The sequence below is a fragment of the Condylostylus longicornis genome, unplaced genomic scaffold (genome assembly GCF_029603195.1).
Source record: "Condylostylus longicornis isolate FDR11 unplaced genomic scaffold, ASM2960319v2 ptg000018l, whole genome shotgun sequence".
In the NCBI taxonomy this organism is placed as follows: domain Eukaryota; kingdom Metazoa; phylum Arthropoda; class Insecta; order Diptera; family Dolichopodidae; genus Condylostylus; species Condylostylus longicornis.
This window is the reverse complement of record NW_026577987.1, coordinates 3,918,625-3,934,687: the sequence shown is the minus strand read 5'-3', so window position 1 is coordinate 3,934,687 and position 16,063 is coordinate 3,918,625. Positions and strand designations below refer to the sequence as shown.

The window sequence follows — 16,063 nt, the reverse complement described above, 5'->3', positions numbered from 1 at the left end:
GACTGTAAAAAGTTTTATCCGTGAAAAATAAATCTTTGTTTCTATTTGAAAATATTTAAATATTATTTAAATATATAATATTTAAATAAATATTAATTCTATTTGAAAACTTATAGAAAACTATTATTATATTGCATTATGTAGAATATTGACAAAATTTATAACATTTTAATACTAAGTATTATAATAGATGTAACATTCTTAAAATGTTATTTTTGGATCATCAGAACTTAAACACTTATACACTTACTTGCCTACATAATTTGTATCGATATATAAAGTTCAAATTTTAATTTTACATTCAAATATTAAATTATACGTACTTATTATGAAAAATTTATTTTTAAGTGAAATTTTTTAAATTACAAAATTTTCAAATAATCGCCTATAAATTGGTTTTGATAACATTCTATACTTAAAAATAATGGAACATATTATAATATTAAATTATAGATAATCAAATTTCTTGACAAAAAAAAAATTGAAAGACAATATAAAAAAGGGTTAGAAATTAAATTATCTAATTGCAATAATTTATATTCGTATTATTTTAGTTCCATGGCATTTTCAAAATATAAACATACAAATTTTAAATATCAAAATATATTGATATTGTAAAGGAAAATTCTAAACAAAAAAAAGCTAAGTAAAAAACTTAAAATATAATTCTTAATTAAATAATAAAATTATAAAATTAAAAATAAAAATACATATGTAAAACAAAACAAAAAAAAAAAACATTGATTTAGTTGTTGAAATTCGAAACGAAAAAGTTGAGTTTCCCAGAATTTCAACAAATTTTTAAAAGTAATCCGATTCCCTAATTTTAATTAATTTTGTTATTTTTTTCGTTTTATATTATTTTTTTTTTTTGTATTGTTAATCATTATTATTTTACCTTTTTGTAACGGTCAGTAATATTAAAATAATTCCATGTTTCAAAAACGGAAAAACTGTATTAAAAAAACTCCGGGTAATTTAATAAAAAAAAAAAAAAAACTTAAATTTCTGTCCTTCCGCGCCCACGATAACTCAAAATAATTAAATTCAAAAATGGGTTTTAATTTATTAATTCTTTATTAAAATAAAAAAAATAATAGCGACTAAAATAGTAATTTTAAATTAAACCAAACTATTTCAGTAGACTACTTATTAATATTCCCTTATTGAAATCTGAAAGAAAAATTTTTATCCAATCGTAGTGCTGTTTCGAAAATTAATCGATAGATTCAATAGACTTAAATAATTATTAAAAGATTCTAATTCTTATCAAAGAGCTTGAAGAACAAAAAAATTGTTTAATTAAATAGTAATAAATTTTAAACAATATTTGTATTGTATTTTTGTTTGAAGTGCAATAAATATACAAACGTGTATGAAATTTTTCCTAATGCAATCTAAAACTTTGATTCCCAATTAAAATTATTTCTTAATATTTCTATCTTAAATCGAAAACACACCATCAAAAATATTTAAATGAACATTTTTTTTTTGTTTAGAATTAATAAATTAAATCTTGTTTAATAAAAAAAAAAACTCATAAACAATTCATATAATATTTTTTAATGTTATACTGCAATATTTTTGTATAATATTTTAATAATTTTATATTGTTTTTATTTTTTTCAATAACGAAATTATCCTACTGCATAAACATAACTAAATATAATGTATATTTAATTTTTAAGTAGTTTTATTTCATGTACATTACTCAACTATTTAAATTTATTTAATTTAATAGACTATAGTAATATATTTAAAAAAAAAAAATAATTATTTATATTTTCAAAAATTAAAAAAAAATGCAAAAAAATTATAATAATTAAAGTAAAAAATAAAACGACACTATTGAATTATACAAAAAAAGAAGTGACAAAGAGAAAGTCTTATTCCAATCCAATTAACAAACAAGAAATAATTTATGCCAATTTAAGTATCGCAAAAGAGAAACTTATAATCAAAAATGACAGTGAAAAAAAGAAGAGAATTACATACTTCAAGAAGGATTAGCTATCAATTTCCATATACCATTTTTGTAACCTTGCAATTAATTAAGTAGGGCAACAAAACAACCAACTTCTTTTTAAAACATTCTGTATGTCTTCCAAGGCAAAAAAAAAAAAAGAGGGAAAAGGAAAAAGAAAACTTTAAACAATAAAATTGGCATAATGGCAATGGTTTCTATATTGGGGACTGTGCTTTCTTCGAAATTATAACAATTCAATAATTTTTATTTTTTTTTTTTTAATAATAATGCATTATATAAACTATTTATGTATGTTTTTGAATGCTGGCCTCATTGGTATTAAGCATAATTGTGTAAAAGCACTGCGAGAATGGCCTCAGATTTTAAACTCCTGCAATTTAAAAAACAAAAAATTCGATTTTATTCATTTACATCACCTTTAAACATCATTGAATAAATAAATTATGCAATTGAATAATAATAAAATGATTTATTATGCAGTTTTCATATGGTCTACTGATCTGAATTTCCGGTTAGTACTCAAGTATTTTTTATTTATTAATTTTTTTTTTATTAGACCGCATGTAGAACATTGGAATCCTTAGATAATTTCAATTAGTTTGATCATATTGCATACATAATGTGTGTTTTCCTTTTTACAAAAATAGTAATAAAATTATTCAATAATTTATACTTCATAACTTTTTCTTGAAAATGTTGAAAGAAAGAAAAAACAGAAGCCGGACAAATTTAACGAAAAAAAAACAAAAAAAAATAATTTTTTTTTTTAACTTAAGCAAAAAAGATTTTATTTAATTTTAAAAAGAATTTATAATTATTTTTTTTTATATTTTAAGATTATTTTATAATTAAGGGAAAATATTTTATGTGAATAAAAATGAACAAAAATTTTTATTTTGTTATTTTTAAAACAAAAAAAAAAACGAATTTGTGTTTTATTTCGGTATTAGGATTCAGCAATGCTAATGAGTGTTTATTCCAACGAATTATAGGAAAATGAATAATCGCTAAAATTGGGCTCACTGCTTCGTCATATTTAAGTAAGGGAAATTGAGTGGAAATAAACAGACCTGAATTTTTTAATACACACATTAAAAATTTAAATATTTCAAAAGTTGTCAAAACTGTACCGAACTTTAATCAATTCCTTAGGGGAATACCCTTAAAAATTTTTCAATTCAATTTAAATGCGTCTAATACGAGTACAAAATTTCGTAAAACATATTCAACTATTGTAAAAATAACTACTCTGCGAAGTTTTTATTTGAATTAATATCGAGTGCCTGAGTCATGTGCGAAAAATTCAAGTAATTAATTTTGGTACGTCAGTTGGTTAACACTTGAAGGAGTCATCTCCGTTATGGACATTTATATACAGCAATCCCTCCTATAACGTAATTTTTGGGACCGAAAAATTTTTACGTTATGTGAAATTACATTATAGGAGGTCCAACTAAACTAATATGACTAATATGTATGTATGTACTTGATATTTGCCTAAACTAGTAAGTTGTCTGTTGGTAAAGAAAGAAATTTAAATTAAAAAAAAAAAAATAGATTATTGAATATTAAATTATTTTAAAATTACGTAAAACGAGGTAAAAATTACATTCAGTGAAAATAGGTAGGAAAAATAAAATTTACATATATATCGAAATTATATAGTAAGAGGTTACGTTATAGGAGGGATTGCTATTCTTACTCAGCGTAAAACTTTGCGTTGATTTAAACATGTCCATCCGTATGTCCGAAGGCACGATAACTTAAAAAAGAATAAAGCAAATACAACCAAACTTTGGGGGTTTTCGTTTATTCAGTTCTAGAATAATTCTAGCTTGCAGTACGTTCGAAAATTTACGCTACATACACTGAAAATATAGATCGATCGAAAAATACTGGCTGCAATAATATGTGTTCGGAAATTCAATCTGTAATTAAGAAATATGAGAAGTGAAGCGCAGACCTCTAGTATAATTTTGTCGGTGACTCATGAATTTTTTTTTTTTTGAATTTAAATTTCAAAAAAAATTTTAAATTTCAAAAAGGCAGATAATATTGAAGTTATTAAAGTAAGTTTTCCTTAAGTCTTAAAATTTTGTTCAAATTTCCTTATTTTGCATTGTATTGAAAGGCGAAAAGTATTGGGATACAATTTCATAAACAATTTCATTTCTGTTATTTTCGAATGACTGATTATTTAGAAGTTTCAGAATTTGAAGACGGCGTAAACAAAAAAAACTTAGCTAAAGCTTTTGCATACTGTTTAACGCTGCGACTTAGAAATTTTAGTTCTAATATAGAACTTTCAGTGCAGCTTGCATAAACGAAAACCACCTTTTACAACTTACTTCTTTTGTGCCAAGGACTAACGCTATTGTCATAGGACCGATCCGGTCAACGGGTTCGAGTAGTTGCCATGCAAGCTATTTAAAAGATATAAATATGAAATTTTGTATACGTGTGCCCATTTTATATACATTCTAAAAATTTTAATGGGATGTCTGCACTGGTGCGGGTAGCTGCCATATAAAAGTGAATAGCAAAAGCTAATTTTAAATAATAAAGTTAAATTTTGTGGAATTATCTAACAGGTTCGAATATCTACCATGCAACCATAAAAGCTTATTCAAAATATTTCAAAAACAAATCTTCATATTCAGACTCTCAAAGTGCAGGGTAGAATTCAGGGTATAGTTCGGTGTAGACCAACTGAAACGTTTTCCACAACTATGAAAACTATAAAAATAACACTCACAACTATAAAAAGTATCCCAATTCCCCGAAAGTAATGATTTTTTTTAGAACTATTCAAAACTTGCATTATCTGTCTACGGTCTCTTTTCATGATTAATAACAATTTAATAAGTTCTTGACACTAAAGAATTATGGAATGCAAATACGAGTAACATTTACACACATTATACATTGTATTTGAATTTTTTCTAAAATTTTATTCAACTACAGGCGATAACTGAAGATAGAATTAAAGAAAATAATAAATTTCAAAGTTACAAATTGTCTTATCACGCCTGCTGTAAAAAAAAATGAAAAGAGAAAGAAAAAGAAAAAAGTATTTGTACGCATGTGGAATTGTAAATTTTAAATTAAGATTAACAGCCTGATCGTGTATCTCGACTTTTTCCTCACTTTTTATTAACTTTGAAATCAGAATTCGCAGTATTTTCTAATGGATGTTTCTCTTTTCCAATAAGATGACTCATTTTTTTTAATTGGATTTTTGCATGTTTTCTCAAATTATCGACTGAATGTTTCTTCTCACTCGAAAATTACATTATACAAATATATGATAGTTACTCACTTTCTTCTCACTTTTTGAGCAAAATAGCGAGATAGACTTTCAGGCCCTAAATATTAAACAAATTTATATAAAAGTGACTTAAAAAATGCGGAGGAGCTTTTTTACTAATGTAAACAAAATATTTGATATCCAACATTCATGTAAAACGAAAACACAATATCACGAAAGCTTAAAATTCTTGATTTTACTAGAATGCTAGAATGGCGAAATTCGAATTTTGAAAATAAATAGCACACTTCCAAATATATTTTTTTTATATGGTATTATCAAAGTGCTTTACCAAAATTGCAATTATTTTTTTAAATAAATCTAAATTGGAGTTTGTTACAAAAATTAAAATTATGAGCTTACGCTATATGGTTCTTTTTTTTTTTATTCGCTGTGGTGCTATTGGCCGGATCTTGTTAAAAAAGAAATCAAATTATGCATTATTAATCTAATTAATTGACTTTATGCTTAAGGTTAGATGGTAGGGCGCTTAAAAGCAGAACAATAAAACAAATTTTAATTGTTTAATATTTTTATAATATATTTGTATCCATTTATTTATTTTTCTTCTATAATTTTATAATTTACTTTAATATTCAATAATTTATAATACTATAAATTTTTATTATTTTATTATAAATATCTATATAATGCATATACATATAAGGTTTTATTATAATGTGTATGTATATATATATTTATATATATATATATAGGCAAATACTCGTACATAGATTGTACATAATATATTCAAAAGTTTTTATGTTATGTATTTGAAATTCGCTTATATTTTCGAAAGAAGTTTTATATGCTTTTATATTTTGCTTTTTGGCGTTGCTTTTCTCATAAAACATTCTAATGCAAATTAATGCATTTTTCCCTATTATAAAATAGCCAATTGTGAGCCAATTTTCTCGGAATTTTTCTTACAATATAAAATTGCTTAAATTTAATTGAAAAAAAAAAAATTGAAGTAAAAATTTTCAAATTATTATTCTGTCCCTTTTGTTTTTACTATTTTTAGTTATTAAAAATAAAAAATTTTATTTATTTAATTTTTACTGTTTATTAATAGTGTTATTTTTAATTATTATTAGTAAATATCTAAATTGATTTGTGGCATAAACTTTGAACACGAAATATTGTTAAGAGTTCTGTTTTTATTATTTGTGTTTTATTTATAAAAGTAAATTGTAAAATGACTCAATTACTTTAAAACCTGATAATTAAATAAGTAATTCTTTGGAAAGAATTGTTGATTACCGAATATTTTAAATTAATTGAAAGAAATTAAGTGAACTCGGTCATGTAGCTTTATTCCTCCTTTTTTCTTAAATTTAATCAATGTTCTATAATTGCTATTCCTAATTCTTATATTTTGTAATTTAAAAATTTCATTAGCAATTCCTTAAATTTAGTGCGTTTATAATTTTTTAAATAGCAAAAAAAAAAAGAAAATACTTTTCTCATAAAATCTAAGTTTAGAGCTACAAACTTTTCATTGTGGTGTCAAGTGAGGCTGAGAAAGCGTTTTACTCTTTTTAATAGTATACCTTACAATTTTTAACTTTCATTTTGGTTTACAAAACAAACTTCAGTAATTTCAATCTAGTTAAACTTGAGTATACAAAACCACCATTTCTTATAAAAATTCATGATATTTATTAAAGCAACATCTTTGTAGTGAAAAAATGCAATTGATTGAATGCAAAGGGCTTTTCCTAAAGAGCAGCAAAATTTCTGATTTTAGTACATTATAAATGTATAAAAAGAAGAAATGTAAAACAAGAATTTCAAAAACTAATACATATCTAAAAAGTTATGTATGTTAAAAAAAAAGAGTTCCATATTTTTAATTGAAAGTCAAGGCAAATAGACAGCAGACCATAGTTAGAGAAGTTCTATATCAAAAAAACAAAATAAGGCCCTTATTATGATCGGCAAAGCGAATAGAATTTTTGGCGAATATGAATTTTTGGTATTATGATTAGCGAATTCGCCTGAATTTTAGGCGAATGAACTGTCAAATCTGTCGAATAAAAATTCTGTGTGAAAAACTTGGCGAATGAAACCAAAAATCAAAATTAATGGAAAAGTGTTGTTTTTTATTTGATATTATAGCATTTATAGTGATATAATGGAAAAATCTAAACTATCTAAAAATCTAAAGTAAGTTCATAAAATTTAACAAATTATTGTAAAAAATTTTGATTGTTAAGTATTAATTTAAGCGTGAAAAAACGAACAAAAGGCAATTCGAACATTTAATTAAATTAATGGAGAACAACGCCGACATTGCTAAAAGCCGAAAACTGAATTGCAAAAAAGCAAAAATAATGTACATATTATGTGTGGTGTTAACTTTATTATTTTTGGTAGGTTTTCTTGAAGTCTTGCAGTAGCAACATTTTGGATCTGGCGAATGAAAGCTTTCGCCGATCATAATTTAAAATGTCATTCGATTCGCCTAACCATTCGCTTCGCCCATCATAATAAGAGTGTATAAGTAAAAAAATTTCAAATATTTAAATTGCATAACTAGTTAAAGCACCTAAATAATTTTAAATAACAATAAAAACTTTTTCATTTAAATTAGATTTTTAAACTAATCTTGACTTTCGTGATAAATCATTTCTAAAACGTTATGTTCAAACGTTATGATAGATGTAATGGATATAAAAACAAGTGGCCCCATCATGAATTTCGTTCATAGCTCTGAAATTCAGAATTCATGATAATTCATGATAAGGCTGAATAAAAGACTAATTAAAACGCATTTTTTGTTCTTGAAAATTAATTTAACTTTAAATGGATTTTAATGAATTAACTTTGTTGAATTTTTTTTCTTTATCATATTAATTATTTTATGAAAATCTTGTGTGATAATATTTATCGTATATCTACTGTAATAAATTTTTTATATGAAATTGAAATCTAATCGTGATTTTTTTTTTTTTAAAAGATAAACACTTTAAAATTCGTAGGTGTATTTTTAAATTTTATCTTAATTCGTTTTTATTTATTTTTTTGTTGTGTTCTTAGCCTGTTACATATTTTTTTTCTTGTAATTGTTGTAAATTTTATTATTAAAATTTTATAGTATTATCGATTTTTACATAAGTACATATTATACGCTTTTAATTACATTAGAAATTGTATAAAAAAATTTATATTTATCTATATACGAAAAATATTGCGATATTGCAAGAAAATAAAAAGTATGGATGTTATTTTTGGTACACTTATTAAAAATTTTAATATTACAAATGATAGAGTATTTCTTCGATATTATAATTAAGTATGTATATTACACTTAGTTTTTGTATATATGCCAAGATTCAATTAAAAATTTCAAAATTAAATTTATTATTCAGTGAATCACATTTAAAATTTCACACATAATTTTTTAATAATTTGTGACAAGTTAAGACTCTGTGAATTTTGTTTTTGTTTTTACTTTGAAACCTAATAAAATTTTTTTACTTAAAAATTTTTCCACTGTAAAATATTGTAATTTGAAGTTTCTTTAATATAATTAAATGAAGATGTGAAGATTACGTCTTGAGAATAAAATTTGAGTCTTTATTGCTGACAAAAAAATTTAATGAACGATATTTAAAACAGTTTTGACTGTAATTCTAATATTTAATTTAGCTATAAAATTATTTTTAAAAAAATTTCATAGGCTTGTTTATTTTTTTACAATATTGTATTTTTAGAATTCCATTTAATATTTTGAGGACAATTATTTTTCAAAAAAAAAAAATTCCTTAAGAGCGTTAGTATTGTTTTTTCAAAGTTAACCATAATATTTTGTTATTATTACGAGTATTTCCAAGTCAAAATGTTAAATTCTTTGTTAAATTTATTATAAGAATGCATTTCAGTTCATTTTCTTGGATTCTAGATTAAAAAATTAATGTAGTAACAGATAAATAATTTCGTATAGAAATTCTATTACAAATTATAATACATATATAAATATATATATATATTTGTATATTTAATATTTTATTATATTGAAAGCAACATTTCTATAAGGTTCTTTGATTAAAAGTCTTTTTCTTTTTTTTTTTGAAAATTATTTTTATAATTTTTGAATAATACATTCGTTTTTAATTAATTTTAATTATTTTAATTATTTAGGCTGATATATTAAATAGATGTATTACATATTAATTTTTTATATTTTTTTATTTTTGTTTTTTTTTTTTTGTAAATTTGTTTCTAATAATAATTGAATATTTTCACTTCCCTTTTGTAGTAAAATCCGGTGAAATTCTAAATATTTTTCTAATGAAATGAACTTTCCAATTTTTAATAATGATTTTAAAATTTAGTACTTTGATTTGTGAGTAATATTTCTTTTTTTTTTTATATTTAAGAATATTATATTAAACAATTTTTATTTGAATTTTTTTAAAGCCTTAGTAAATGTTCTTCTAAAAGTTTTTTTTTTTGAATGTCTAGTGTACATTATTCATATTTAAATATAATTTTAGACAAAAATTTAAATTTAAAAAATGTTAAAAAGGAAAAATATATAAACAAAATATCGAGATACAATAATTATTACAAATTTAATTAATTTTATGTAAGGATAATTAGAAAAAGGGTAAGAAAGGAAGGAGGGAATAATTAAATAAAAATTTTTCTTTCTTTTTTATATAAAATATTAATTTGTATTTAAATTGTTTTGTTTTTCATTTTGTTCTTTTCAGTTTTGGCAGGATAGAATTGTTATTTAATATAATTTTTTAATTAATAATATATTGATTTTAAAAAATTTTAGGCTAATATATTTGCTTCTTATCGTAAAATTATGTTCATTATAATTTAATTTGAATTTAATATAAATATGTTTAAATTTATTTACAATTTTAAATATTTCGTTGTAATTATAATACAATTATTTATCATAAAATTTTATTTTATTTAATACTATAAAATTATAATGTGAAAATATAATAAAAAAACTAATATTACAGGATCATGACTGCAGCAATTCCTTATTAACTGAAGATTGTTCCGTATGTGCATTCTGCATTTAACAAAACATGACTTATTGATTATTTGATTCTCTGCGAAAAGAACGCCAAATTTTTTTGAAAAAAATAAAAAAATTTTTATTCAAATTTTATTTTTAAAACGTGTAATTTTCTGATATTTTTAATATTGATGATGATAGCGCTATTAGCTGCATTATTTTAAGTTTTTTTTTTATGATCTTTATTTAGTATTCATCTCTTTTGTTTAATTATGTTTTTGTAAGCTTATTTTAAATTTTTATGTTCACTTTTATTTTATAATAGAATTTTCAAAAAATTTGTACAGTTTTATCAAAAAGATGTCTGTGGAATATGAAATGTTTAGGTTTTTTATAAATTTCGATGAATTTAATTTAGTGAATTACTTAAGTAAAATTTAAACTGATTCTTCATACAGTATTTTTAATTAGTTTTTTGTTGGCTTTTGTGATTTTGGAAATTCAAAAATTTTTGCCAATAATTTTATTTTATCAATAAAATTCATTGTATATTTTAATTTTTTTTCCTTATATTTTCATATTATTTTTGGTAATGTTTTAATGAAAATGTGTTCTGATATTTTGGAGTCTTAATAATTTTTTTTTTGTAAATGTTCAATGCATTATTGAATTTTGATGAAAAATGAATTATTGAATTTTGTAAACGATTTTAAGAAAAATTCTATTGTTATTATTATTTTAATTAGTGCACTTAGAATGGTAGATAAATTTAATTGAATAAAAATAAAAAACGGAAAATCTTTGGAATTAAATAAAAAAACTTCTCACTAAAAAATGAAATTGATTCAAAATTTGTAAAATAAAATGAAACAAAAGATTTTTATTACATATAATATTGATTTAATGTTGTAAAGTAATTTTTAATATTTTATAATAATGGTTTGTGTAATTATAATATTACAATAATTTTTTTTTCATTTCTAAATTTATATTTAACTTACATTAAATATATTATTTATGTTTTAGTTTTCACGTTATTTAGATACTACAAGAGTTTTTTTTTCTTTAAATAATATACAAATTAATTTCAATTTTTTTATTTGTTAAAGAAGAATGAAAACTATATTAGTAGTGTAATATTTAATTGTTGTATATAATAATTAGGTAGATAATATTTCACTTTTACTATATTCTTTAATAATTGTTATTATTCAATTAACATTAATTTTATAATAGCTATATTTCTTTTTTTTTTATAATAATTATTTATTTCATTTCAATAGAATTTACTTTTTTGTCTTTTTCATTGTGAATTAAATTTAAATTGCACGATTAATTATTTATTTTTGTCGAATTTTAATTATATAACTTTATTTTTTTATAACTTTTTGTATTCTTCTCCGATTAATTTTATGAAGATTTTAATACTATTAATAATAATAATATCTATTAAAAATTTATGTTAATTTTTTTTTTTCATATAAATTTGGTACAAAACAAGTATAAGACAAAAATACTAGTACGAATATTAAACCACTGACTTAAAAAAAAAACTCATTATAATTAATTTTGGAAATCTTACTAATTTTCTAAATCAACTATGAATAGAATGAAGAAAAATTATAGTTTAATGATTTCACTAGCATTTTAAGAACAAAACAAAATATTATAAAACAAAGATAATAAAATTCATATATAATTTTAATAATTTAAATGAATTAACATATTAACTATAATAATTATATTAAATAAAATATAAACAATTTCAATGAAAATGATCAAAAAAGAAATTATTTAAAGTATACAAAAAACATGGTTTATTTTTATTATTTCTTTCACCTAATAATATAAAAAAAAAAAATTTAAATTAAATTTGACGCAAACAACAATCGAGACCCAAGAAAACGTTTTGGAGAATTTTTTACTGTTTGTTTTATAAACTTTTCAGGAAATATTCTTGAAACTTATTTGACATTGATTTATCCTTTTGTATTAATGTGATAATTTCAACTTTAATGTTGCCCTGAAAAACTTATTGTGCGTTTAGCAATATTACATACGTTGTTTCTTTTCAATATAAAATGAGAGTAAATTTAAAAATTAAGTTTTGAATAATTCATAAAACAAATCTCCAAAATTCTTAAAGTTTCTCAACGCTTAAACTTAAATTATTAATAATAATTAAAATAGGTATCTAGTTGAATATTATGTTTACGTAATTAAATTATAAGCGTCCAGAAATTAGTAAGTTTTAAAATAATTTGAACATGTTTCACATCTTACTTAAAACTTAATAAAATTGCAAAAAAAAAGGAGTAGATAACAAAACTTATTCGTTTTTAATTCAATAAGAAACAATAAAAAAAAAGGAAGGGTAGTTTTTTATATTTTTAACTCTTCAATTTTTAAAATTTAACTAGAAAATTTTTTTCATATCATTTTAACTCTAATAAATTCTTCGATTAAAACGTGTGTTTGTTTCTTAAATTTCATTATCTCTTTTGTTATCTTATATTCTAAAATTAATTTTTAAAACAAAAAACATTTCAATAAAATATAAATATTGCATTTATATTTTATCCTTTACAATATTATCCTAAATTCCTCCTTTTTCAAAGCAATTTTTAATTTAATATTAATTGTAAAGAGAACATAAATTAATTTTATTTTTTACTATGTTATGACTATGCCAATCTATGAATACTACTTTTCGGTATTGTTCCAATAATTCTTACACGACCTGAACCGCTACTACCTGTACTGCTGAAATGTTGTCGACCTAATGTGGAATGACCTAATTGCCCAGTCGCTGCTGCACTATGTTTTATATCATTACAATCACAAAATTGCGGTGGAGGAGCTAAAACGATATTATCGGGACAATTCGGATCTGTACAAGTTGTACCCATATTTGTATTAGGTATATCAATTTCAAGATCAGCTTCAATAGGTGGCGGCAATTGCACCAAAGAAACTGCACTTCTTGTTGCTCGATTCATTGCAATTTGTGCAGCTTGTTTACGTGTCAGCGAATTATGACGCTTGAATGCATTTGCAGGTGGACTTGGACTTAAATCACCATCATCATCACTACGCTGCTCAATTGATACTGATTTTGATAAGTGGTTGACTGGAATTGGTTCAATTTTTAATGGTTTTGCAGCAGTTTTTTGTATAGGATTTTGACTTGATGTTATTAACACAGATTTAATAGCAACAGTCTTTGTAACAACAGGTTGTTGGATAAATTGAGGCTGTTGGTGTTGCTGTCGTTGTTGTTGCAATTGATGCTGATATTGATGCTGTTGAAATTGTAATTGTTGATGAATCGGTTGCTGCTGTTGTGGTTGCTGTTGAGCAGTTGTAATAGAAGTAGAAGACGCTATACGAGCGGTTTGTTGTGCCGAAACTGCTGCTGTTACAACTGGTGCAGTGTTTAAAACGGGTTGAGTTACAACAGAAGGTACTGGAGCAGAAGTTATGTGTTGTGCATCTGAAGGTTGTGCTGAAATAATTGAAGCCGGAGTTGTTGAATTTAGGTTATTGCTTGCTGGTTTCTTTTTAATTGTGTCTGTATTATTTGTGGGGATTTCTTGGTCGCTGCTGACTCCTGATGATGAGTTATCACCTTCTTCTTGATCGCGATTATTATTATTAATTGAATTATTTTGCTCTTCACTATTTTCTGGTTTTAAATCATTGGGGTAGGATTTTGATGTTTTTAATTTGGTTCGCATTTTTTGGATTTCATCAACGGAGAAAGAATGTGGCATGGAACTCGATCCAGTACTACTGCCACTAAAAAATATAAAGCAAAATTTTAGACAAATGAAATTAAAGTGCCTTAGTAAATTCATTAGTTTTTAAAAATCACTAATTACCTTGTATTGCTGTTGCCGCTTGTTTCGGGAACATCCATTAAAGCAATCTTTTCGTTTAGTTTAGTATTTCGAGCAACAAGTATAGAATTTTCATCTTCTTCATCGGACTCACTAAGACTATAATCGGGATCGGGAATTGGGGGAGCAGGACCAACTAAAGGAGGCTGGGCTGTACTAGTATTGTTTTGAGGTTTAATTATTTGGTTTGAAGCATATATTTTAGCCTGTTGAGCTTGTGGCTGTTGTATAGCAGTTGTTGCAGGCTGTTGCGGCATTACTATCATCTGTCTTCCAGGTTGTGCATATTGGTTGACCTGTGGCTGTTGTTGCAGTACTGTATTTTGGGATTTATTTGATTGGGCTTGTGTTTGGATTTGTTGTGCCTGCTGAAGAGTTGGCACCCTTGGATTGGAGTTTTTACGTGTTTGCTAGAAAAAAAATATAATTTTTTAACGTAATCAGTTTTCATATTGTTAAACCAAACATTTACTTCTTGTTGTTTAGTTCGGAATGCTACATTTCTTAAGTCTTGAGGTGATGCATATAATTTAGCATTTGTCGATGGATTGAATGATGACGCAATCCCTTCAGCAGTGCCATTCGTATTAGAATTCCTTTGAATTGTTTTCTGCAAGGCAATTGTACTTTCATATTCTGACCCACGAGAAACATCAACTTTAACAACTTGGCCAACTGGTGGGGGAGGAGGTGGATGACTTGGTGGCGGCAAATTGAGACGTTGCATTGATGCATGAAGAGTTGCAACGTCATCTTGAGAAAGATGTCCTTTTGTAGCTGCAGCTCCAGCAGCCCAAATTGACGACGACGAAGAACTCAATTGAGAATGTAGATCGGGGGTAGAATGGAAATTTCGTTTTAAATCTGCACCAACCGTTGGTATTGCGCAAGGTTTTCCCCGAAGTGTACCATTCTTTGAAGATTTTTTTCTTTTCATTTCTGCAACACTTGCATATACCAAAGGACCCTTGTTTGGTGATGTATTCGTAGGTGGAGTTGCAGTTCCGCTATCAGTTCCAGATTGGAATCTGGACGTTGTCATCATAGTTGAACTGCGATTTGTACCATCTACACCTTCGCCTTGTTGTCTTTGGAATAGCTCTTCTAATTCAGCTGCTGTAATTCTGCTTGACGTAGGACGAGCTTTAATGCTAGCAGTTCTTAACTGTACAGGTGTACCTGGATTTTGGGTGGGTGTCGATGTTGAAATCGATTCAATTGAGCTAGACTTTGCTGGTATATCGCCGTCTTCATTTGGATCTTTTTCGCCCCCATTTTCAAGACCAGCTACCATTGATTTTGCTCTTGCTCTACCAACACTCAATGTTGTCTTTGGATCGCGTCGTGGTGGAGTTGGCGCTGGTAAACGACCACCAGGACCAGACATTTTGCGTGGAAGTGTAGCACATTGTCTTATTGATGATAAATTAATTCCATTGCTGCCATTAATGTCGCCACCCCCTTGTAAATTTTGGAACTGAATCTGTTGGTGCTGTTGTATTTGATTATTATTATTACCATTTTGTGGAAAATTCGCTGATATTACAGTCATTTGAACCAAAGCGCCTGAAGAACGGATCATATCAACAACTTGTTCATGAGACGCTTCGCGGACATCATGTCCATTTATAGCTAACAGAAAATCACCGGGTTTTAAACCAGATCTGTCAGCAACACCACCTGGATCAACATCGTCAAGGTACTGTAAAGCGGGAAAACGTTCTGACGGTTTCAACTGCATTAATGGAGATGATGCTTTTGCTCCACGCAATACGAAGCCAAAACCACGTTTTGCACGATGTAAAATAACAGTTCGCGGTTCCAATAGATTTCTAAAATAAGCATATTTAAATGTAAATCCCCAAAAAATAAAAAAACAATAA

General features: G+C 24.8%; 1 protein-coding gene across 4 annotated transcripts in view; it reads right to left on the bottom strand.

The window, feature by feature from the left end:
* Positions 1-11,429: 11,429 nt before the first annotated feature.
* Positions 11,430-16,063, bottom strand: part of LOC129606305 (SH3 and multiple ankyrin repeat domains protein 3) — a 291,247-nt gene continuing 286,613 nt past the window's right edge. For all 4 annotated transcript variants that reach the window (XM_055516558.1, XM_055516559.1, XM_055516561.1 and 1 more), the window contains 3 exons: positions 14,653-16,012; positions 14,163-14,590; positions 11,430-14,079 (listed from right to left, as the gene is read on the bottom strand). In XM_055516558.1, coding sequence (XP_055372533.1) covers positions 12,966-14,079; positions 14,163-14,590; positions 14,653-16,012 — 2,902 coding nt within the window. In that variant the 3' untranslated portion in view covers positions 11,430-12,965. The remainder of the gene's footprint in view (positions 14,080-14,162; positions 14,591-14,652; positions 16,013-16,063) is intronic.